The 25,556-nt window shown below is 34.9% G+C and overlaps 4 protein-coding genes across 5 annotated transcripts; 1 reads left to right on the top strand and 3 right to left on the bottom strand.

Moving 5' to 3' along the window:
• Nucleotides 1–793: 793 nt before the first annotated feature.
• Nucleotides 794–6,164, bottom strand: LOC124439969 (all-trans-retinol 13,14-reductase-like). Of its 2 annotated transcripts, XM_046990277.1 has the most exons (9): nt 5,915–6,164; nt 4,531–4,889; nt 3,415–3,927; nt 3,169–3,314; nt 2,593–2,893; nt 2,156–2,298; nt 1,810–1,983; nt 1,474–1,722; nt 794–1,281 (listed from the first exon to the last, which is right to left on the bottom strand). In XM_046990277.1, the coding sequence occupies exons 2-9, from the start codon at nt 4,877–4,879 to the stop codon at nt 1,111–1,113; spliced, it is 2,046 nt and encodes a 681-aa protein (XP_046846233.1). In that variant the 5' UTR covers nt 4,880–4,889; nt 5,915–6,164; the 3' UTR covers nt 794–1,110. The 2 variants fall into 2 exon arrangements, with proteins under 2 accessions (XP_046846233.1, XP_046846234.1); XM_046990278.1 differs by lacking the exons at nt 4,531–4,889; nt 5,915–6,164 and adding an exon at nt 4,009–4,091.
• Nucleotides 6,165–7,025: 861 nt separating this feature from the next.
• Nucleotides 7,026–9,322, bottom strand: LOC124439971 (INO80 complex subunit C-like). Its single transcript, XM_046990280.1, has 5 exons — nt 9,080–9,322; nt 8,780–8,890; nt 8,504–8,603; nt 8,224–8,291; nt 7,026–7,550 (listed from the first exon to the last, which is right to left on the bottom strand). Exons 1-5 carry the CDS (start codon nt 9,182–9,184, stop codon nt 7,425–7,427), a joined length of 510 nt encoding a protein of 169 aa, XP_046846236.1. The 5' UTR covers nt 9,185–9,322; the 3' UTR covers nt 7,026–7,424.
• Nucleotides 9,323–9,355: 33 nt separating this feature from the next.
• Nucleotides 9,356–15,883, top strand: LOC124439970 (coiled-coil domain-containing protein 148-like). The gene is made up of 11 exons (XM_046990279.1): nt 9,356–9,630; nt 12,526–12,951; nt 13,144–13,450; nt 13,521–13,665; nt 13,906–14,112; nt 14,270–14,410; nt 14,568–14,686; nt 14,879–14,996; nt 15,318–15,368; nt 15,446–15,541; nt 15,635–15,883. Exons 1-11 carry the CDS (start codon nt 9,570–9,572, stop codon nt 15,779–15,781), a joined length of 1,818 nt encoding a protein of 605 aa, XP_046846235.1. The 5' UTR covers nt 9,356–9,569; the 3' UTR covers nt 15,782–15,883.
• Nucleotides 15,390–17,408, bottom strand: LOC124440515 (protein downstream neighbor of Son-like; the record flags this gene model as incomplete). The annotated part of the gene is made up of 3 exons (XM_046990907.1): nt 15,390–16,217; nt 16,389–16,783; nt 16,874–17,408. Coding segments are annotated over 3 exons (1,134 nt in total), but the record flags the coding sequence as incomplete, so codon positions are not given.
• Between the last annotated feature and the right edge of the window lie 8,148 nt (nt 17,409–25,556).

Here is a 25,556-nt window from a genome sequence, read left to right as displayed (position 1 = left end):
CTTTCGTTTGTTTTGCCCATCGGTCCCAAACTTGGTGTAATACTAACTAAAATGATCACATGCCGTACATCCATATATGTGCTACTGCTATTTCTGAATCTCTTCACACAATACACAGTCTCTAAACTTTACACACGCTATGATCACTCACTTTTTCGATAAGCAATTTATTGGGTTAAAAGAAGCATTCCACAATCCACGTACAAATTACAGAGTATAATTTAGTCTGTTCTCATGCTATCTCCCCAACCTTAGTGGGCTGAAATATCAACTACAAGAAAGTCACACAAGAAACACAATAACAAGTCGAAAATGTACAGAGAACAAAGTATTTTCCTTTTCAGATCACGTTCATGTTGTTTTGCTTGTATGCCTTATTTTTTATTAACGTCAAAAATACATTTTTTTGACAAATAAGTAATAGTACATTCAATTAACTGAATTGAAAACAGTAATGCCCAACATTATGGATGTGTTTTAAATTTCATTTGTATTTTGACACACATCCACTAAGTAATTGAGGCTCACATCTCGCAATTCGGGAAATGAAATGCGAAACGGAATGAAAGTGAAGTGGATCAAGGAGAAGAAGTTCAAATTTTGTAAACAAAATTGTATATATTGCGAAAAGCTCAAGGCGTTTGGTGCTAAGCAATCCGATGTATGGTTAATCAAAAGAGCAAAACTGACAAGATAGGCACAAAACATACATAAAATATCAGTGACACTCGCAAGTCCTATCTATCCAGGAAGCTAACGGATCCTTGTGAAAAATAAATCTATAGACATGAAATACTATAGGTATGAAATTTATTATTAATATCATCATCAAGATACAGCATAACTGCATGACACAAAACAATTGCATACATTACGGACTTCTAGCTGCACTTAGTTACATACACTAAGCAACTGAATAAAAATTATAACTTTCAAATAACTTTAGGCCGGTTTCGTCACAGCGAGACTGCCCACTTACGTAGACATTAAGCCATTGCCATCACATATGATGTAGCTTATCACCAGTAAACAATGTTCATTATATGAAATTTCTTTAATTCAGAAGTTTTACGTCACAGCGAATCAAGTGCGTCTTCTGTCAACCAATAGTTAGCAAACCTTTTTTTCTGTTAAATCAAGTGGAGGTTTGGTGTCAAAAAATATTTTAACAGCTTTCCTCACACACCAAATATACGACCAGCCTGTCATAGCATGAATATCTTGAGCTTGCTGATTCAAAATTGAAAATATAATACCAAAACCTTGAAAAAATCCGAGCACCTTGAACAGAATAAAAAAGATTATAAATTGTGATACTTGCCAAGTAACTTTGTGATTTTAATTCATTTGTTACGAAGTTTATATCTAGCCAAGTTTGAGTCAATTTATTTACCACTAATAACTAAGGTTGGGTCAATAATACAAGGAACTAAATAAAATATGAATACCAACTACACTGACAAAACAAAATACCTTTATAGCGCCAAGTAATCCTCCATACATAGCCCCAACTACAGCAGGTGTCCATGCATCTTGTCCAGCCATATAAAGATTTTCTATTTCTGTATCAGGTCTCATAATCCACCTTGCATTTTTGCGATCGGTAAATGCCAAATTGCACCTGGTACCATAAGAACCACCTCTATAGGATTGAAGGAAGTTTGAATCTGAAAGTGGTGTACCACATTCGTACCATAACACCTTGCCTTTGATTTGGGGAACCTGAAGGATAGAAGAGTATAAATATGTTTCAATTGAGTTTGACTAGGTCAAATCATCTAAAATGTCTTACATAATAGCAATTTATACCTTCTCGTACAAAATCTCCAATAACTTCTCGGCAAATTTTTCTTTGTATTGATCATATTCATCACCACGTTTATGAGTTCGCAAATTCTCCCATTTCTCAAACCACTTGAACTTGGCATCAGAAATTAGAATACAATTAGAAATTCCGGGAAACCTCTCTTTCCAAGTCGGATCCTATTAAAGGAGAAAGAAATTTGTTTAATGCCTGTGTCTGTTAAATCCCAAGTTCTGGGATAATCATTGATACTCATAACACTGGGTTTGACCAATCAGGAAACACATGTTGTACACATTTTATTTCATAATAAAAGTAATCAAACGATCAACAAAAGTATAAATGCTTTACTTTTGTACACGGAAATCCAAGATAGCAGGTTGGTGGACGATGTTCGGTTGGATTTTCAAAGTATTTGTTAAAACAGTCATCTGTATCATAACCATTAAAGTACCATGTGTTTGTGACAGGAATACCAATTTCATCTGCATCACCTACAAAAATTAAGAAGCAACGCTTTCTAAGACTGAAAATATTTCTTTAATAATCTGCTCATCAGACTTCTCTATAAAAGCATCACGATGTGTATCCTGTGCTCTACCATACATTTAATTAACAAAAATAATAATCTACTCTGCAAAAAGTTGAATTTTATAATCTAAAAATGACATTCGCGATCTCAACCTATGGCCTACGAGTTAAGTATAGAAATATTTTTTGTAGCTAAATCCACTCCAATATAGATTTTAAAAAAAGGCGAGTTACGAACATAACATGTTCCCTGTTACCTTTGATTGCAACAAATAGATAATTGTGCCCAGTAGACGGTTCACTTGTATTGATTTTATGAAAATCTTTAACAGCTGGCAAGTCTTGAGGTAACAGTTTGTTGTACAAGTTGTGAATGCCAGTTGCATTTATTATAATAGGTGCATAAATCTCCGTCATTGCAGGTTTTCCTTCCGATGCCTTATCACTATCTAATGATGACGACTTGCATACGCGCACGCCAACAGCTTTGTTATTCTTCACAATAATTCCATCAACATGAGCGTTCACAAAACATTCTCCACCATGCTCATACACTATCTAAGGTAATAAACATGTTTATAAGAATATAATTTCGAAGATCTGGAAACGAGATTAAGATTATTACTACAAAGCAAAGTACACGAGTTCCATTATCGGTTTATTCCAATAATCACAAAAAATAGCTTCAGTACTTTGTAATTTCAGTTAAATATTTCGGGTAGCTAAGTCGTATTTCAAAATCCTGTATTTTGAAATGAAAAGACCAGCAAGTGTATTATAGACACATAATCTAAGCAGATTGATACAAACACAATCATAGAGTAGTTATGTACCTTAGCACAAGAGTTAGCTACATTCTGCGTTTGTCCATGAGTATAAGCAGCACCATTCATATAGTACAAAGCAGTAAGAGAGTGCGCAATAACTGTAGAATCACTGGGTTGACACGCATAATCTCCCAATGGATGAACCATCACACCTATAAGAAATACGTGACTACAACGTTATACCAACAAAGCATAGGCCTTAACATATAAATCAACATGATTCAACACTTTCAATATACAAGCGAGCTATACCTTTCAAACGTTTCCACGTGTTTGGTAAATCCACGTCAGGTTTTTCTGGTAAAGTTTTACGGGCTAACACTTCTTCATGAGAGAAACCATGCTCGAGCATTGCATTCAAAACATATCCGGTTGTTATTTCTCCATATTTATAGTATGGCTCAGTAAACCTGTGTAAAAATGGCTCTAGCCATCTTGGACACATGCGAACAAGCCACATGTTATTTATAGTTTTACGAGCAGCATGACAGAAAGACAAAAAGTCAGTTAGCCGTTTTGTTACCAGAGGCTCCTGAGGATTTATTTGGGCTGAAATCTTTTTAATAAGACGGTCTTTTCCGCAAACGAAATCGTAGCTGTCATTATTAGGGCATCCAGGGTCAACGTTAGGATCATATGGTAGGACAAGATGATCATACGGATCACCAAGATCGTTCCACTTTGAATTACCACCGGTTACAAACTTCATCACAGCTCCCGAGCGAGCAATTGGTATCGACGTATCAACAGCAGTGTAATGACAGCCTGCGAATAAAATTAAATTGTCACATTATTGAGAAAGATGAGTGCTGCTTCATCATTGTCACAAGAATTTAACGAACTCACATTTTTACCAGAAAAAAATTATTTAAAAAAATGATAAAAATTTCGAGTTTATTATTCCTCCCAAACGATGGCCTGATCGTTTCGTTACTTGTTTTACAAAAACATGTAGAAGAAATTGTAAATCCAAATGAATAGCAAATACAGATCATGAAAGTGCATTAATATGGAGAACACGTGTAGTTATTAACAAAAGATAAAAATTTTAACACCTACGCAATAAAACGCAAAGGGGGGATTACAAATACGTGCCACGCAATCCTCTTTACTGATTTGCTTTCAAATTTTAGGGAAAAAAAGACAAAGAAAGAACACATGAGTTATATAAAAGAAATACTGAAGAAATCAGTGTATGTCATAATCAGAAAACATGCAGCAATTTTGTAGCTTTCTCGTAGTTGGCTTATTCACAAAACGTTTTCAGCTAATGCCCTAACCGTAAGTCAACCACTACAAACTACTAATAAGGTATTTGTCACTTTTCCACACAGAGAGTGAAAATATAAAAAATCTAAATTACCAAACCTGTATCAAATTCACAGGTCGTATATCCATCTTCGTACATGTTTTTACGCGACCACGAAAATGTGTGAGTACATCCACCTAGCTTGTCGTGATGCTCCAGGACAACCACTTTTTTCCCCCACTTGCTCAAAATGGATGCCGCAGCTCCGCCACCCATTCCTGAACCAATAATGATGACGTCGATATCTTTTGGCACTTTGGAAGGAAGAAAGCGACTCTTCGCGTATTGATCTTTATTTTCTGGTGCCTTTCTAACTATATTGACTTTGGGTGGAGAAATGAGTCGCCAGAGAATGAAAATTGTGATACTCGCAATGAAGATTGTCCAAAGCACGAGCGTCAACAGCATAGTAACGTTTCTATTACATAAAAAGGCAGAAAAATAAATTTAAGAGCATTGACAATCTATTAATATGTTGCAAAGGCAAAAATCAGTAAAGAATCACGAACAAAGACATAATCCAGTAATTTGACTCAAATTCACAGTCACGTGTTTATCACTCACAGATCAAAAGAAGCGCATGACTCAAAATTCGACTGCATGCTGCATCAACTGCATTCTCTCGTCACGCATGTGCACAACTGTACTTTCGACGTGAAGCTAATTCCCATTCACTGGAATATCGCGCGATTAATGATCACATTCTTTTGAAATGCACTCATTCAAGTGAAACAAAACAATTTGAAAGAACGCTGAGGGAAAATTCGATAGCACAAAATTTGAACGTAAGAAAATCAGCCATTACTTCAATCTACAAGCATACTCCGCAGAGCCTGAGCAGACTAATGAATTATGTCAAGTTTCTTCAGTACCAAACAACCTACAATGTTCGTCTTCACAATTTACTACAATCATTAGCTGCGGGTCGAAATCATAGCGCCAATTTAGTAGATTGAGTAACAACAATACTGCAAAGCTTGCGAGAATAGCGAATTCGAAAGGCTTCACCTTTCAGCCTTATTATCACATCGACCGATTTTGTCAACAAATTACAAAAATTCACATTACCCTTAAGGCAATATAATTTTATATCGAAGTATAGTTAATGGCCATTAAACTATCATTAATCGAGATGTTGTAACTGCACATACAGGAGACATAAAAGCTTCTTGCTTGTGTGTTGTTACGGATATTTAAAATTTTTCATCAAAGTAGGGTTGTATATAAAATTATTCCACAAAACAGTCGATATTTTTTTACAACATAAGGGAACTACATGCATTTTAACCAAGCATTAGATGAAAATGTTTATATGCATCACCACTCATTCATTTGCTAGATTCATCGCCATCGTAGTCTACTTTTAACAGAATATTTTGGAGAATACACAGATAAATATATTCGTTTGTAGCAGAAGAATAGCAAATGTTTTATGAAACGTACCTCAATCCAAAGCTCGGAAAACAAAATTACAATGAAACTAGTAGACTCGAAATGCACAATGTGGACGTGGCTGCGACAGAACTATTATACTAGCAAATCATAAGCTGTGCTTGTACTTGTTTGGGATTAGTGGGTTAAATATAATGCGGAATCGGACAAACGGAAATCCAAAATTAACGCAACCTCGTTCCCAGGGATTATTTTAATGGGCAGTTGCCCTGGGTACTTGATTAAAATAAAGAAGGCGCGACGTACAATTATTTTCTCAATACATAATAACATACTCGTAAAAATCAAATAAAAAAAGCATTGAACACATCGTAGCATTTTCGAAGTTTCTTAAATTAATGCCTGAACTGAAAAACAACTACATCTTATGTTGTGTCTAATTTGTCAATCATCTTCAAACCGTAACCCTGATTGCTTATGTTAATTACAACATGATTTACTTTAATATACTGGATATGCGGTTATTAGCAAATTTTTAATTCCCCTAAGGGTATGACTACACAAAGCGCTAGCAAAAGTTATCTCGCCCAGCCCAGAAGAAAACAGTCTGTATTTAAGACAAGTCTGCTCTCCCGAAGCTCTATTCCTACGTGACCAGTCAGGAAACTTAGACTAATATAACCAGCCCTTTGCAATCGTTGTATCGAGCGTCAGACCCAATTTCAAATTGTTCAGCACTAATTCATAGTTCAACTTTTCTATTCTTAAGGGTGATCTTTAATCTATCAATAATCATCACGCAGTAAAAGATGCAAATTTTTCTTGGGAATAAGCATCGGAGGCCGAGCTGTTGTCTATTGATGTTACAGAGTAAAATGCCCTTATGCTCAGTCTTATTTTACAGTTTTTTGACGATGTAATAATAAAATAAAAAATAACCGAAAGTACGCAGGTCGTTAAGAAATTTTTCTTGAAGGATGCAATAAGATTTTTGGAATAAAAGGAACTTTGTTTCTCGCATGTTTTTTTCTATTTAGACTAACCGTATTCTTCATCTGTACAATCAAGTTTAAACATAGCGATGTTCTTCAATTGCTTTTATAATGCAATTAGTCGGTAATACGCGGTGATTATCATCATCTTAAAAAAAGGCAAGGGGCAAGAAAAATATGAAATTTTAATATATGATGGTGAATTATTGCTTGTTCTAGTTTGTTAATGTTTCATTACCATCTTGATACACTTCTCATAAACATGAGTATTGTAGCATTTCCACGGTTGGATTTAAAATCAAAATATTTAAACAACCATTAGAGCCTTTGGTTGTGAATTTTATGAACATAAAAGCTCATCCATCCACGTGGGTGGTTTAAAATGTTTTGTCTACAGCTGGAACTATAATTGCTCATAGTTAAATAAAAGCGTTGGGTATATATTGCCTCTAAATAGGGAAGTCAATACACATGGGCAAAATGCTTAGAGTCCAGTATAGCGGTTTACGAGCAGTCATCATGGTAGTGTAAAATACAATGGCAGATACACATCTTATGCAAACAGCCAATCACGTTGGAGCAGCCTTCCTCAAGTTAAGATATCCACCAATAATATCCATTGTTAAATTACGTATTGTTGAGAATTCTTCACTTGTGCTATAGAGCATTCTTGTTTGCGGATCTTTATATTTTGCCTATAAAAAATAAAAATATGAACTTAAAAAGAAGCAATATTGATTTTATTAAATCACATAATAACCTGAAATTTTTCCCTAATGCAAAAAAATTAATTTCATCAAAATCTCTCACTATCTATCATCAACATCCAAATACATTTCAATCACATAAGCTGATATTCAAATAATTGTCACGATGCATAAATAATAACAAATTTAGGTAGTTTCTAGTTCATCACTATGAGTTTCCTGTTGATTATATGAGCAGAAACATGCATTGAAATGTATGATCAAGCTCAGTGAGATTTTGAATTTCAAAGGAAAACAATGCACAACCCTTGCATTGCAAACTCTTGCATTGCAAAACATAACACAGTGTGCGAATTAGTTCAAAAAAACGACGTGCAATTTTTTTGACAAAGTGTTTCTTTATAGGCATAATCAAATCGATATTACGTTAATTATTATATAGCGCTAATTGCTAAATTAATATTTTTAAAGGTGAACAAATTCATATGATTTACGACAGTGTTTTTCGTTAAAACTGCTGATTTTTGCACATCGTTTGAAAAAGTGATGTGCAATTGTTTTCATTTTAGCTAAAACGATGTGCAAATTGCACACCGTTAATTCGCACACTGATAACATATAGTTTTTGCTAAAAAAATATCATTCAGACTAGCTCACCCACCTGTAGTCCTGTTATATCGCAGTATTTCTTTGCTGGTTTAAAAGATGGTGGAGCTTCTATTGAACTATCTACGAAAAAACGTTACTGGCAGTGAAATCCATTTTACTGAATCATTTAGCAAGTAACTTAGGCCTGATTTAAACATCAAACTTTACATGCATCAAATAAATTAAAAAAAATAGAAAACATATTTGGCTCATGAGGTTTGAAACATGCCTCAATATTTTCATCGTGCCTATGAAAATATCACAGCTTTTGCTGATATTTTGAAAAGACTAACAAGTTGGATCATCTTGTCTCCAAGGCAAAGCCCTTTCTTGTGAAATTATTTGCTTTAAATTTTTCCACAGACGTTTTTTTGAAGAATTGACACCAGAATGCTAAAAATTACAACATAAAATTAAATCTTTCCTAAATTCTTAAAATGAAACATATTTTTTTGTGAATAAATGTACTACGTACACTATAGTATACTTATAAAAATTAATCATACAAGAAACTTCGAGAATATTAGGCAAATTTATGTTCAAAGGTTACTTAATAATCATTTAGGTACCTCGAAATTCGAATCTTTAAAAACATAATTTCCAAATTCATTGTAAAAGCTATTGTCTGCTGTAGTAAAAGAGCTTGGACTGTTTGTTTGATAGTCAATGTCTTCCACAGCCTATAATGAAATTTAGTCAACGTTTCCAATGTTTGATACATTAACCTTGAGGAGAAAGATTATGATCATGAGTATGACCACTTCACAAAGTTTTCACTCTACATTTTAAAATTAGACCTTCTATGCCTGCAATTTTAAAGTAGGCCAAATGCACGGCCCAATTTATGCAAAGCATAAAAGCATACTTACGGGTACAATTTTCTTTTTTTTAGTCCCACTAAAGGAAGATGCAGCGGCAGAACCAGCAGGACTAAAAGAACGTTTATTATTTCTTTTGGGCCTACTTGCAGCCATTGTGAATGAAAATCGAGCCCGCGTTTGTTTTTTTAAACGTCAGTGGTAACTATGGGGCATCTCTATGACGACCGGTGAGGGTGACAAAGCCATAATCACTGAGTCATAATAAATAAAATAAATTTATGAAATAGATCAAGTTCTTCTTGGATTACAACGTTGATTAAAAATAGAGTTTATCATCAAGATTGGTTGGTATTTGGTAGTGATGCAATTATACTCATTTTTCGCTTGTAATTTAGTATACGCAATTCATTAATACATAAATACCATACCAGTCGTGACTAGTGTTTGGTGAGAGTCGGGGGACTGTGTGGTTATTGTACTCTCTTGTATGGTGGTATGGTGTGGACACAAAATTTGCTAAAGTTATCCAAAAAGTTTAATGAGTGGAAGAGACTTAAGAACATTTGTTAATAACCACAGATGTGCTATTGGTGCTGCAGGTAAAAATAAGGGAAGGGTCAAATATACGTTTCTGCCAAAAAGATGTCAATATGATGTCTGTGGGAGAGGGGGGTTTTCAGACATGATTTTTTTTTTTTCTCGAAGTATCAAAGTTCTTAGTACTCATAAACACTGAGTACTAAGAACTTTGGCAGCAGTATGACAGCAAGTATGAGTTAATTACCACAAAAATATTTCCAGTTTTGAGTGTATTGAATGCACACATGCAATTAGCGACGAATGTTAAATAATTATAGTGGATAAAGTTAAACTATTATCCACTATTGGAGCCTGACGTCTTTGGTAGGGGGTAGGTCATATTGATGTCTTTTTGGCAGAAACGTATATTTGACTCTCCCCTAACAAATTCAACAGCAATTGCATGAATTGAACATTATTAATAAGACTAAAAGTGACAGGTTGGAAAACTTTCACTCTCTTGCAGCTACACAAAGCTACATTATTCACCTTGATTTCGCTTGGCTTGCTCTAACCCAATGTGTATCACTTACATAGTGACACTTACCATATATTATGCCTGATGTTCATGTATCAAACAATACTTGCAGCTGAAGTTAAAATAAATCTCGCCAGTTTGTTTGAGAACACTTGCCGTTTATTTTGGATAAAAATTCACTTGCATTTGATTGACTTTGCTCTTGGCAATGTGTAGGTACTTTGATATAAGATTTCCAACCTGCAACAGCTAGCTACCACTATGAATGACCACAACTCTAGTCACAAACTGAAGACTCATCCAAACTCACTGCATTTGCAATTAGGTATTGAAGTACATACATCCATGTAACACATTTCATTAAAATATATTGATTGAAGTGGGTAAGCTCAAATTATAGAAGTCAATCCTCTGTTGGATAATGCTGTCTCAGGAGTAGTGAGTTTTAAAATGTGACAATAAAATAAACAATTTTTTAAACCATAATTAATATCTTTTTACTAGGCATATGGGCATTATTTCATAAGTCATGATGATATGATGAATAGAAGGGAAGGGTATATCACAAAATAGAACATGAAGAAAGGGATAATAAACCACTGAGATTCTGAAACTATATTTTTGTGGAATGCCAAATATTAATACTTACATACTTTCACAATTATATAAGTTTATCAAATAAACTTAACTGTTTATTTGATACTTTTGAGTGTATTATTAATTGCTTATAGTATACAAACAACAAACAAACAAACAACATTTGTATACCGGCCAGTATTAATCCCCGCCAGGGGGGTTGACCGGTCCATGAACTTTTCTACGCCAAACGTCTCTATCTCTCGCCATATCTCTCGTTATACCCATCGCCTTCATATCACTGTTCACAGCATCCATCCATCTCCTTCTCGGTCTACCTCGTTTGCGGACTCCATCAACATTCATATGCAACGTTCTGCGAATTTCAGCACTTTCTTCTCTCCTTTCCACATGCCCAAACCACCTCAAACGCTGGCGCCTTACCCAATTCTCGATACACTCAACACCAACTCTTTCTCTAATCTCTTTCTTCCAATCCATCCTATTCCATCCACACACCACATCCTTTCTCTTTCGCTCACTTCCTCCATTTCCCCAATCCTTTCATCCCCACACACTCACATGCCTTTCATTCTCCAACTCTTTTCCACACACATGCCATTTATCACTGTCCTTCACTCCACCTGCCTCGACATGTCGTCTTTGCCTCATTCACTTTCAGTCCCTTGACTTCTATTGCCGTTTTCCATTCTCGGTACCATTCCATGACTTTCTGCTTCGACTCCGCCACCAAGACAATGTCATCTGCATACAACAAACACCAGCATCCTTCTTTTCTTCTCTTCTCTGTCAGTACATCCATCACAAGCAAACAGTAACGGCGACAAGACTGAACCTTGATGAACACCAACTTTTACCTCAAAACTTCAGATCTAACACCTTCCTCCACCGCCGCTACACCTTCATAAGTCTCCATAACCCTGTTACTGCGTCCATAATTATTAATTTTGGTTCTATTTCCACGCACTGAACCAGTTATATTTCTTAAACAATTTATTTCAACGCGTAAATATTAAAAGTAGATAAGTGTCTTAATAATTATATCAATAAGTTGAGTCCTCTCTGTCCTTGAGTCTTTTTCCATTCTCGGTACCATTCCATGACTCAGCTTCACTCCGCCACCAAGTACTCAGTGGTCACTCTGCATATATATAATATCTAATCAGCATATTGTCTTTTCTACATCCCATACGCAATACAGTATGTTACAGCAAGATATAGTTAACCACAATAACAACAAATGCGGTTGCGGTTCTAAAGTGTTTACGCATGAAACCAACTTCTACCTCAAAAGCTTCCAGATAACGTTCTAATTAATTCCTATGAAATTATAATATGACATTATGATATTACATGATAAGTCTATCATAACTGCCCGAACCATATTCTCTGTCACACCTTTCTTACGCAGCGCGTACTCGATCACCTTTCTCGGAACTCTATCAAACACCTTCTCCAAATCTACAAACACCATATACAATTCTCTGTCCTTCTCCAAAAATTTCTCCTGCAGCTGCCTCAACACAAAACACGCATCCGTCGTTCCTCTCCCCGGTATGAATCCATACTGCTCTTCCCCCATCCGAACAACTTCCCTCAACCTTCTTTCAAACACTCTCTCTACTATCTTCAACGCATGCTCCATCAGCTTAATAGTCCTGTAATTCCCACATACCGTCGCTGCTCCTTTTCCTTTGTTTCCTTCGTTTCCTTTGCTTACAGTATATGACTAGAATATTGCTTCTGGTTTAATGTTTGCTATCTGTGAGTTTGTGCGATGCAAAAATTTGAATTTAAGCCTTTGTGCAGTTGTCACTCCATAAATATCTTTGTTTTTTAGATTATCAGTTGGTGTCTCGTATTATAAATGGCCAAACTACTGGTAGATATAAAGATGTTAATTATGACAACTTAAAGGCAATAACGAAACTGAAGAGTGTCTCTGGTGAACAGTCATTAAAAAAAGTTGAAACAATTTCTGATAGGAACAAAGAGAAGAAAAATATTAATTTCCTTAAGCAGCATAGAAAATGTTGGAAGAAAGAGTTAGTGCGCTTAAAAAATTTCTATGAAAGTGTCGTTCATGAGTTAAATCTGATAAAAGCAAACCTTCCTTGGCAAGACAGTTCTGTAAGAGATTATTTTGTTGGTGTTAAAGAATACGAGGATGGTATAAATAAAGATTTGGTGACTTTCTCTTATAATTCTGTCAAACCTGTGTGGGATTTAATAGAAGATATTCGTGATTGGTTACTTCAAGCGAAAGGTAGTTATTCGCTTTTTCCATCTACAGCAGCAGTGTTTGCTTTAGAGGTTTCTGTCAGTTCCGCTAACTACGGGGTGCAGGGCAATGTTTGACAATAATTAGTGTTGAGATTTGCTCAGCGATTAGTTTTTCCTTAAAAAATCCATAAGATTTTAGCAAGTTGTGACACACCTCTCTTCATTATTAACTAAGATAAACCTGCCTCTGATGATGTGTCTGGAGTTCTTTACGATGTAAAACTGCAACAAAAGGAAATCCTGGATCAATTAACTGTAGAGGAAAAGAGACTTGAACATGAGCTTGATTGCATGAGAAAGGATTACTTCATAAACGAAGATGATTATCCACAACTAACTCTTGGAATTCCTGAGGAAGCTTTATTTTTATCTTGTCCTTATGATGAATTAAAATCCACGATTCTCAATGAGTTTAAGTTGCTCGACAAGCGATATTTGACACATCGTGATTATTTGAATGTTAAATATGCTGATTTTATTAGGTAAGTATATTATACTTATTTAGCATACCATTTAAACATTTAACTCATTGATGCGATTTTTGTCCTAAAGCAACGAAAACGTCGGGTGGGCAAGTGATGATCATCTTCGGTTTGAATACATATTGGATCAATACGATGCTAATATGCCACAAAGAAGAACATTATACATTGACAGATTGATGAGAGAGCTACCACATTTATCTCGTCATGATATTGTAAGCTTGCTATTTTTTGCAGACGAATGTTAAAGTTTGAATTTTGAAATTTTTCCGGTCATTCACGTATGAGTTGGAAAATTAAAACGCCACTATTACGAAGACATGTTAAAAGTAAACTTTGAGTCATTGCACCTAAATATCTTTGGCATAGTTTTAATTAGAAAATATGTAAAACAGCCCATGACCAGAAATAAAGTCCATGTATATACACGACTATATTATGACCATAATATTTAGGTAAATCATGAGACTTGGTGGTTTTCACACAAGTCTTATCAAAGTCAGTTGACTTCATTATATTCTTCTTGGGCAAAAGATCGCCAAGATTTATTGCTTAAAGTCAAGGGAACATTCTCTGAAGCTTGGGTGGAATATGAAAATGAACAAGAACGTCTGCAAAGTCGAAAGCAACAATTGGAAACTTGTAGAAAACTGCATGAAAAGGTATCATGTTTATTGTCATATAGAGTTAATCATCAAACCTTAGTTTCTCTATTCGTTACGACGGCAATTGTGAAGAGAGATGGTAGTTAAGTTTACTTATCTTCACGTTATCTGAGACGTCAATAGTTTTATCGCTGCATTTTTCCATTTTTTACAGGTTGCCGAATTTCAAGAGCAAAAACGTGAGGCATTTCGAATCGAACAGGAAATTGCTATGAAGATTTTAGAGCAGGAGAGTGAGAAAATGAAATTGCAAGAAGAAAAAGAAAAACAGAGAAGAGAAAAAATACATACCAAGGTTCGGTAAAATGTTTGCTTTTTATTTTCTTTGTCGCTTTCTTATAGAAGTTTTTTATGATTTGCAAAAAGTAGCCAGCTATACGTGCGTGTATTGAAGTTGTTGCGGCTTTTTATAATTTATAATTATCTTTATCTTTTTGCCCCACTCTTATCAGATAAAACAATATCAAGATAAGAAATTCGAGGAAGAAGGTAAACGACTGGAAGAAGAGAAACGAAGATTAAGAGAAATTGAAAAAAGTTTGAAAGAACAAGCTGTGCGAGATGCCGACAGGTAAGTGAGAGTTGGTTGATTATCATTGAAAGCAATAAAGAAATAACAAATCCTATTACGGAAATCAACAGTCCAACCTCTATGTACGTACAACCTAGCTTTCGTCCGCACTATCTGCGAAATGTTTTGTAAAATATTTATTTTCTACATGTAAATATTACAGAATATTAATTCTGTCTCCCCTTTGATTAGAGTCAGTTATCGTGAAAATGAATTGAGGAAACGCCATGAAGAGAAACGTATATTAGAACAACAAAAGATCGAGGAGGAAGTAGAAAGGGAAAATAGACTTGAGAAGTTAAGAGAACAAGTAGGATGATTTTTTGTTAAAATTGTCAACGAAACTTGAAATCTGGTTAAACTCTGTCGGCAGCAAAGATTGAAAATTCTTTTTTACAGTGGTTGCTTGAAATATAGTCATGTTTGCAAGTTTTGCGATTCAAAGACGGTTTATCACGTTTCGACATTTTTCCTGTTTTTCCTGTGGAAAAATTACCAACTTTCCTTCTGCCTTTACTAGACTTGGGAAAACCTTTGTGAAAACTGTGTCACTATAAAATTTACTTTAATATTAAAGTGGTCAACAATTTTCATTTTAGATGGTATCGACTTAATAAATTCAATTTTCTAGGTGAGCGTGAAAGTAAAGACCGATCCTTTGAGGGTTCTTCAATCAACAGAGGTACGTGATTGCACAACAGAATTTTCGTCTTATTGACAACGTTTATTTAACTTGACATATTCCTGTATTTTGTTTAGGCGTCGCGATGTCACACAAAGAAAGTTAACGACTTACAACAAGAAGTTGATTTACAGAAACCTTTATTTACATTAAATACATTCAATACAAACCAGGTGAGACTTTGCCCACTGACATCATAAGTTATACAATTTTGTTTAATTTACGTGTTGTTGCGTATAAGAAATTAAATGTTTGTCTTATTTCAGATTATTTCCGATCCTCGCCATAAAGTAGAGCTTGCGTTGCGTCAGGCTGGCCTCCACAACTCCGATTATGCAAGACAAGTCATGGCAAATGTTAAACCACTTCATCCATCAAGACCTGATCAACATTCAACAGTTTTTGAGAAGTAAACATTTAGCAGGTCAATTAAATTTTTTAGAGTTTTGGAAAATATTTTATGCTACTTTGGACATCCTTCTATGTCACAATAAAATGATCAAACAGAATCTGTAGTTGAAAGGACTGCATATTTTCAGAATTGCTATATTGTTCATATTTCAATACTTATTTTTTACCAAATTCAGTCTTAACTGGTTTTCCAAGTGAACATTTGTTCATTAAATGTAATGAATATCAAATTGTTCATTTTGAGCTTTGAGATTTTATTTTGTAAGTTCTCCTCATTTTAATTTGTTTCTCTTCATCTTCCAAACTCAGATTGAAAGGTGCTGTTGCTGGAACAGAATTAATAGTGGCTGAGAATTGTTGTTGTGTTCTCTTGAATAGATAGCATAGTTTAGAAAAGTTCCCAGGCAAGATAGGTCCAGTGATATCTAAACTGTAATGCTATTAAAACAAAAACATCTGAAATTAAAATAAGTTGTATGTGGTAGGTATGGCAGACAGTCAATTTGGTTAGGCCTGATACATATGTTATGTCTCTGCTACACATTCATTTTATTACAACAATTTTCTTTGAGAAATTCCTTCATGCATAAATAATCAGTAATTTTTTACCTTTTCTAAGCTCTTTCCTAACTTAACAGTGCCAAGTCTGGAATTTAACGACTGTAAGGTAGCTCCTTCAAAAGCCACTGGTGCAAGTAAAGTTGGAGGTAGGCCAGCATGAGACCCTGTCTTTGATATTAAGGTTTTGCTATTGAGTAGGAAGTTAAATAAAGCTTGTGTGTGATTTCCATGGACTACAGCAACAGATGAACTCTGGTGATCAATATTTCTTAGTTTACTAAGTTGCTCACTGATTTTACTTTTTTGAAGTTGAGGAAGAGTGTCTTCAGCAACACCCATGCTTTCTAACCAGCACTTTTCATTCTCAATATCATTACTTACAAGATCATCGTCACCATGATTAAGTGGTTTGCATGTAAGAACTGGTAAAACATACTTAATACCTACAAGTGAAAGTTTAGAAGATGTGATGAGAAGTTAGTTCATGATGACTCGATACTTTAATGAACAAAGTTTGGGTGAAAACATTTTACCTTCTCTATCCAAGCCCTCTCTCATTCCCTTTGTAGTTGGAGTTATATAAGCATATGTTGTTTGTATACCAGCAATTGTTGCAGATCTAAACAACATGGTAAAATGCGCAGAGCAGAGATAAAAATAATCACAATATCCACAACGCAACAGGTTGAACAAGGAATGAAAACTTTTGCACCAACTTTGGTGTAAGACATCACGGATATCTTCATTCTCGGCAACATTAGGTATTTTGCTAGTCAATTTGATTTCTGATGCCAAACGAGGAAATAGAGATACCCAGGGTAGATTGGGATGAATCCAATACATGCTATTTCTTCTAAAGCATACTGTACTATCATCATCAATGTCTGGGTTATAGGACTTGACAAAGTTACATAACCCTTTGCTCTCTTGCTTTCCTAGAACTTTAGCACAACAGGTAAATGGTTGAGGAGATATAAACCGAACTCTTGTCATTAAACTCCAGTCAAATGGTAAGATTTCACCACGTAATTTCACACCATCTTCTTCAAGTGAGCTCAAACCAGGTTTTGTACATCAAATTTACCTGAAACTCCAATCAACTCTGAACAAATGCCCGAATTTATGATACTGTTATCCGTACTTCTCGAGGCTGGTGTTTCTAAGGCGTTGAAAATTGTGTTTTCTTCATGAAATTTATCCTCTCCTGTATTAATTCTCTTGTTTAGTGAACAGCCAAACGGATTCTGTCGTTTTGTTTGTCTAACAAACTGCGAATCTTGTTTCGTTAAATTCAGATTTTTTGGTCTAATAATTTTGATGGTTTATTCGAATTACTTCTGGCTCGTTTCTTGACTACCAATTTTATACTTGTAGCTGGCTTCCTCCAGTTTCCTTGTGGTATATTTTCTTTATTTTCAGACATATTTCAGTCAAAGTGATGTTAGTTCATGCCATCAATAATATTGTTGTTTGTTGATGCAATTGTTCATTCAATATTCCCGCCAAAACGATTACTGCAGTGCTTCCGTTTTTGTAAAACTGGGTTTCATTTTCATTGGTTTCATCATTTCATTTCATTTCATCCATTTACTTCACGCTGAAGTATCAAATTGGGCCTGAGGCCCTGAATATTGCTCCTGAGTGGCCTGAGCTACAGTATAGACACAAGCAGTAGTCTCACTCCATTGTCCATCTTGGTGCTGTATATTTAATTAGATTACTGGCTGCCGATAGCCACCTCAGCGCTCCCATTGGCCAAAAAAAGCAATTGACTGTCTGCCACTATGCTAATTAGATGCGTAATAAGACATGCGCTATACAAAAAATTTCAATAGAATGGGACTACTGTTTGTTTCTATACTGTGCCTGAGCAGTGTTCTGAGAAGAAGGACGTTAATTTAAGTTCAGTCGTATGATCTTTCTTGCATGGTATATACCATTGAGTTTCTATACAGTTATTATAGAACTCAATGGTATAGACTTGCAAAGTTAAAACCATAAAATAGTGACTTTATCAATATTATATTAGATAATTTATTTGAGAGTTCATGTGTGAAAAGAGGATGATCATCGTAATCTGCTAATTAGTGGATTTCAATTGGGCGAGCACACTGGATGAGGGCATTTCTGTTAAAGAAGAGATTCCCAAATGTCGTGATACTCTGTAAAGTATACAGGATGCAGGCTCCAAATCTCAGAAACTTGGGAGCTCTGTCTTAGAATGGAAAGTAAGATGAAATGTGTGTAGATAAACGAAAAACATGCAAAAAACAAATAGAACGTTAAAATGAGGAAAGGCTGCATTCAAGAGTCTAGTGATTTGGAAGCTAATCAGAAGACGGGCAGGGGGAAGCCCTGTCGGGGAAAATTTGACGATTTGTCGGGGAATGAATAACGAAAAAATGTTATTTCCAATGTCGATTATTGCCGTTCGTTTAAAGTAATGTCAGCACTCAGCATCGGCAATAATTTTCATACACGCCAGCTATCCGACATCAACCGACATCAAATATAAAAAATAATAAAGTTACTCTGAAATACTTATTTTTGAATGTTCATTAGAAAGCAGATATGCAAATGCGACATGAGATATATTTGCATATTTGTAAAAAAACCAAAAAACTTTGTTGTTTGAGTTCCAAACCAGTAATGAGCATCAGATTCTGACAGTTTTACATTTATTGCAGCTATTGATAAATCACCATCAAGCGTCTGGACAGATTATGATGTTAGGAATTCATTGTGGTCGAGGGAGAAAACTGGATTTGGTTACCGTAGTGCAAAAGTTCAACGCTTGTGCTCGTGCATTATTAATATTACCTCTTATGTTTATAAATTATTTTTTAGTACACCACTGATTCATTATCTACATGCAGTCAAAAAGAACTGCTTACCAGCAAAAAAGTTTAACAGGGTAACATTGACATAAAATTGAAAAACATAAGATTTAAGCTAAGCAAGACATAAATAATAATATCTAATAACTAAAGGATCCTCGTTTTACTTTGATTACAGTTTTGTATAGGTTAAAGAAGATGTTCAATATGTTTATAAATTAGCGTTCTAATTGGGGCTCTCGCAACAAGTCGAATAAATAGTGTTAATTTTTCATGTAGATGTATTTCCAAAACAAACCATATGTTTCAACGATTTAGTTAAAGCGAGGATCGATAATAATTTTTGAAAATTTTGCCTGAAAAAAGATTTGCATGAAAAGTGCATAGTCACATCAGCCTAGTAAGTCAACACCCTGTCGGGGATCATAGCCCCTCCGTCGGGGAATTCTTGGCGTCACCCCTGTGTAGACGTGTAGTGTAAAATTACCGTAAAAGAGAAGCATAAGTACTAGATGATTTTCTTAAAGGCTATGTGAATAGCGACTCTGGTATCAAAGATATTGTTGAGGAAGTGGAGAGCGCGATTAACAGTGAATATGTAAGAGTGGGGTTAAATCATTTCAATTGAACGATTTTTTCCAACTACTTTAAACTGAGCGTGAAAGATGTTTTCACTAATGAGCAACGTTAAACTCTGTGTATATTTTTGGATATGCAAATTAAGAACAAACACACATTACACAAGTTATGAATCAACCCCACAACTCTAGTAAGTAACTCATGTTGTTTGGCTCCAACTTCAAGAGTACATTCTAATCATGTGCATGGATAAAACATGGTAATGAAGATTTCTTGTAAGCATCAACAACTCCATATAAATTGTTTTGTTGATAAACAGAATTTGTGCTAAGTTGCTTGAACTTGACTAGAAAAATATCCATACGCAACCTCCTACATTTTAGTTTCGCGATCTGTAACGATAAGACAGATTTTATTCGGTTTTGGGTTGATCTTTCATGTTTCAGTGCAATTTGTACGATTTTATGCGCATCTTTCGTTAGTCTAAAAGTACATTAGTAGGTAGTTGACTTGTCTGTGATAACACGGATGTGTTTCAGCAAATGGTGTTCCTGGCTTGATCATGTGATGATATCATTCATCCCATTGACGACTAGGCAGTGCAACATTGCTCATTTGCTATAATCCAACCAATGGGTTTACTGCCAGCTACCCACGTGACTCAATTTATAATGTTTAAATATAGAAAATAATATTCAGAAAGGGAATAAGGTAGCTGCAGCATCTTTTAATAATATTTGAGGAATTTTATCAAGACCAGCTACAATTAAGGGCTTTGGGCTTTTTTGTGAATTTGAGTGAACCTTAAAGGGATAAGTTCCACTTTTTACTCAGTCTTACTGTACAATTTCCTAATTTCTCCTTATTTATCAGCTCTGTTTCATCTCACGTTTTGTGCCAATTTTAACTATGGGACGTAAATACTTCTAACTTTTGGGTTTTGATTGGAGAGTTGACATTAAAACAAAGTAAAATTTTTTTTAAATGATTCCATAACTGTTTCTCCAATGTTATGGTTCGATGTATTAAGAAAATAGAAAGATTGAAAATATTGGCATCATTGTTTTTTTTTAACAGGTTTGTTGTGAGATATTGATTTTTTTTAAGACTGTAGTCACTAATGCCTGTGAATCGACATCTTAGCGAACAAAAAGTTCGCAATACCTGTATCTTTTAACTATGATATAATTGACTCGTAGTCAAAGACAGATGAAGTTCATGGCCTGAAGGCAAAAGTAGTTCGTCTAGAACAATCCACGAACTGTCAGCTTCACTGCTTAGGATGATACGAAAATTTCTGCTAAAGACAGTGCATATTAAAAGCAAAAGTGATCACCGACTTTAACTGGTGGGCAACTGTACTAAGCCAATATAAGAGCATTGGAGTGATTCTTGATCAGAAAAATACCATTTTTGCTATTGAAACAGATACATCGTTCTTAGGTTGGGTAGCAATTTCTCAACATCAGAGGACATTGAAACTCCCGGAATGGCAAATGTATATCATTATCCTGAAAATGAAAGCATCCTTACTTGCCATTCACTCAAACTTGAATATAGACCAACACCTCACGGGAAAACAAATTCTTCCACAGATGGACAACTCGACAGATGTGGAATATATCAATAAATGGTGAGGAACCAGATCTATGAGAAGAAGAGATGAATACTGGGATCGATCGGAGAAGAGATGACGGAAAAAGCCCGCATAATACTTGCTTAACGAGAACATCTAATTTTTTAATAAAAAAAACTGATTTAAAAAATACTGGTTTTACAAGTATTTTTGTAAATCATGTCGTTCCTCCTTTTTTTACTTAATATCACGCCTCTACTTAACTCACACTCTATACGTACATAAGAAGATAACTATCAACGTGTAGATACCAGTTCTCTGCAAGCCAAAGATCTGCACCACTATTGCCTAGTCATCTCTTTCCTCAAAAACGTTTTATATGTGTGTCTTGATTTCCAGCGCGAACGATTTCTATAATGAATTAGAACCTTATTACCATTTTTACGCAGACATCCAATCCAGTCCAGCTTTTTCTTCGATTACAACAACATCACTCTAAATGCCAAACATAAAGAAAAGACTTTGCAATTGTGCCGGGTAGGGTATTGAGCACTTTGTATGCCTATTATCTCAACAACCATCGCCGACTACCAACCACAACAGTTTCTTTTCTACAAACAATCTGCGGTCTAAACCACACACCATAATTAAACAATGTTTCCTATAAAACGTCAGCAATAAAGTTTAGAAGTTACTTACAAACCTGTCATTGTAAACCATGCAGATATCTCTGCCAGAATTACCTATGTGACCTTGGCAAGTCGTCGATGCATATTTTTACATACCATTGTGGAAGAGAGTGTATATAATTGTTCTCTCAAATCTCGATAAAGTTAACTTTAAACGCGTTATTTTCATATTACAGTGACTACACTGTATATTGGACGTTTTGTAATAAAGATACGATTATTTGTAAAGTAAAATAGATGTAAAGTTATAGAAAAAATTATCGAGTAACCATAAAAGCCTCAAAGAACTATTAAACTTGTATTTTTTTAATCTTCTTTCTACCCATCATTTAATTCTTCTCATTAAAAAGCTTCATATTGTTCTTCTTAAAATAGAAATCATATTTCTTGAAAGGGTCAAGTTTTCGATGTTGTGTATTTTAATAGATATTCGGTATGAAATCTGATATTCAAAAAACAAAGTTCCGTCTTTTAATACCACTACACTATCCTTGGGATTGCCAGTTTTATATTGTTTATAGGAATTAACGTTTAAATATCCTGTTTTGTTTCCTTATTTTTTCATATCCAGAAATTAATAGTTAGCAAGCGTGATGAGGATTTAATGTGCTAAAGGGAGGAGGGGCAGTATATGTACAAGCACTGCATAAGTTTATTATGATAGTGATTTTCCTTGAGCTTTTGATATTTTCAAGATAAAAGCAATTCATGAATACAAAGAAATCGCACTGTCGCATTTTGTCAAATAAAATAAGCAAAATAATTCGTATATGAACTGTACACAAGAACACCAAATATGAAATAAAAACGTTCTAGATTTTCTTTACAAAGCTTACTCCACTATCCATTTCTGCATGGTATTCCGCAGCTTTTATTTGAAGTTTGAAATGAAAAATCTTTTGTTATACTGAGAATCTTTTGATTTTACCCGTATGTTTTTTCCACAATAATATTTACACGAATTGACGTCTTTTGAAGTTATATTTTCACGATGCTTGTGGCACAATTTTCGACTAGAATTGATTGAGAAAAACACGATTTGCGCAAATAAATTAGAAAATAAAAATTTTAAATGTAAATTTACACCAAGACCTGAGAAATGTTCTTAATGGCATTCTAATTACGTACCCCGTATATCTTACAAATTACTTAGGCAGCAGCATTTTCCGATAACAGTTTTGATAAAAGCTATCAGATAAACTATGAGCTTGCACTGTACAAAACTTTAATGCTTTGAAATCTATATTGATGTTTCATCTTGTTTTTCGTCTGTATTTACACAGCACCTTTAGTGGCTTTAAAAAATTTGTTAATGACTCCTTGGAGACAAATTTGCTCGTTTTCGCTTGAACTTAGACGCAGTAATGTCCTGGCCAAGGTTTTAAACTAAGCATTCTTGAAACTAATTTCATTTGCAATGTTTAGAAACATTTTTTCTGAGAAACTTTGCACTATCCTTGGATCCCTACTTTATATAGTTACAACAAAATTTGCGGACTTCATACTAAAAAACCTATTTTGTATTTACCACACACATTGATTTAATTTGAAATTGAGGAATTTTTAGATTCAAAGGTGATATTGAAATCGCAACCAAAAAAAGAAACAAAAAGTGTCCTCCTTCCATATTTATATTAACTGAAGGATGATGCGTCAAGTCAAAATACCCATGCAAATTCGTCTAAATAAACAAACTATTCAAATAATTCGTACGCATCTTGACGGATGATTTGTCAGTTTGCTCTTATAAACACACAGACGAACTTGAAGATGAACTATGTTTTGCTTGCTCAAGTTTGTCCAGATAGATGATCAGCCTTTAGATAAATCTGGCCAAGCAGTAACTTCTTTACATCACTTTCAGAAAACACTAACCTAATCTAATTATAAACTCTTCAAGAGTAAAAACGTACATTATACCTACGCACAAAACTCAGACAGATTATCTTAATCTTACTGACATTGTTCTAGAACACGTAGCTTGCAATGAGTATCACTAATCGTTCTTGTTATAAAAAAGGTCAAAATACTCTTCAACTTTAGCCACCCCCCATTTAAATGTCTTACTAAGACTGTGATTTGATGCAGCTTGAATTTTCACTCTCTGAAGAGTTAAAATTTGGCCGATGTCAGCAGTACTCTTAAATTGGTGTAAAGAGGTTCATGAGCTTTACCGTAAAACATTGACAAAGACGGAGGTGTTCATGTTGTTGAAAAACATGCTAATTCAAGCATTATGGACGTGTTCATAATGTTTAAATTGTACATGATTTCTTCCTGTTAGCGGTTCTCACTAAATCTTACAGCATTGATAAATAGCTATTCTTTGAGCAATTTTTTCCTTGTTTTTAGAGTTCCTATATTCTGTGAGATGAATAGTCCAAGTACAGAAAACCATACTGGCTCGGACGTTGCCCAGGATAAAAAGGTCCGCTTATTGAGCCAAGCTGGCTCCCATCTCAACATTGGCCCAACAGTGAACTTACTCTAATTAAATGTCGAAGGATTGTCTATGGCCAAATGTGAATACTTATCAAAACTTCTTTATGATAACAAAGTTGATATTCTCTTTCTACAAGAGACCCATGTTGTAAAGAATAGTCCATCATCGAGATACACCATCACAAATTACTCGCTTGTTGACGCCATCTTCCATGAAAAATATGGCACAATGGTTTTTTCAAAACATCCCCAATTAACCTCAGTGATACAATCTACTCTAACTGAAAATAATGTCCATCGTACTATTGTTCACTATGGCGGAACTACTCTAATTAACATCTATAAACCACAGAATGAAAACTGGCTATCACCACCTCTTCCACACATCAGTCACCCTACAGTTATCACAGATGATTTCAACAATCATCATTCAGACTGGGGTTACAGAACGAACAATACAGCTGGTGAAGACATCAGCACATGGACATCACAAAATAATATGCATCTATTGTTTGATCCGCGAGAAAAGGGCATTTTCTTCTCTGCAAGATGGCAAAGAGATTACTCTACTGACCTAACATTCGTATCCAAGGATAACGATGACATATCTTTTTAAAAGATATGAAGAAACACAGGACCAAAGCATAGCTGAGGAACTCCTAAAATCTCTACAAAAAGGACGTTGCAAGAAATAGCAGGAAACAGTAGAAAACACGGACTTCTGCCACTCAAGCAGAAAGGCATGGAACCTCTTGAAAAAACTTGACCCAAATAAACACCCGCAAACAACACAAGAGGCACCGATTAACGTTGAAGATATCGCAAAACAAATATAACAACGTAGCACCCATAAACCAATCCATAAATTCGAAAAAGAAATCAGACATGAATACCAACGCTTATACAAATCAAGCCCGGATGACAGCTTTTCATCAATGCCAGTTAGTAAGCACGAAGTTGACACTGCAATTAAACAAATGAAAGCTGGCAAGGCAGCTGGAATAGACGGTATCTATCCAGACATGATCAAACATTTAGGCCCCAAGGCGATCAACTGGCTTGCATTATCTCTCTCGGATGTTATTGACAAATC

This window comes from Xenia sp. Carnegie-2017, unplaced genomic scaffold (assembly GCF_021976095.1).
Source record: "Xenia sp. Carnegie-2017 unplaced genomic scaffold, XeniaSp_v1 HiC_scaffold_2, whole genome shotgun sequence".
Lineage (NCBI taxonomy): Eukaryota > Metazoa > Cnidaria > Anthozoa > Malacalcyonacea > Xeniidae > Xenia > Xenia sp. Carnegie-2017.
This window is presented reverse-complemented; position numbering and strand designations above follow the sequence as displayed.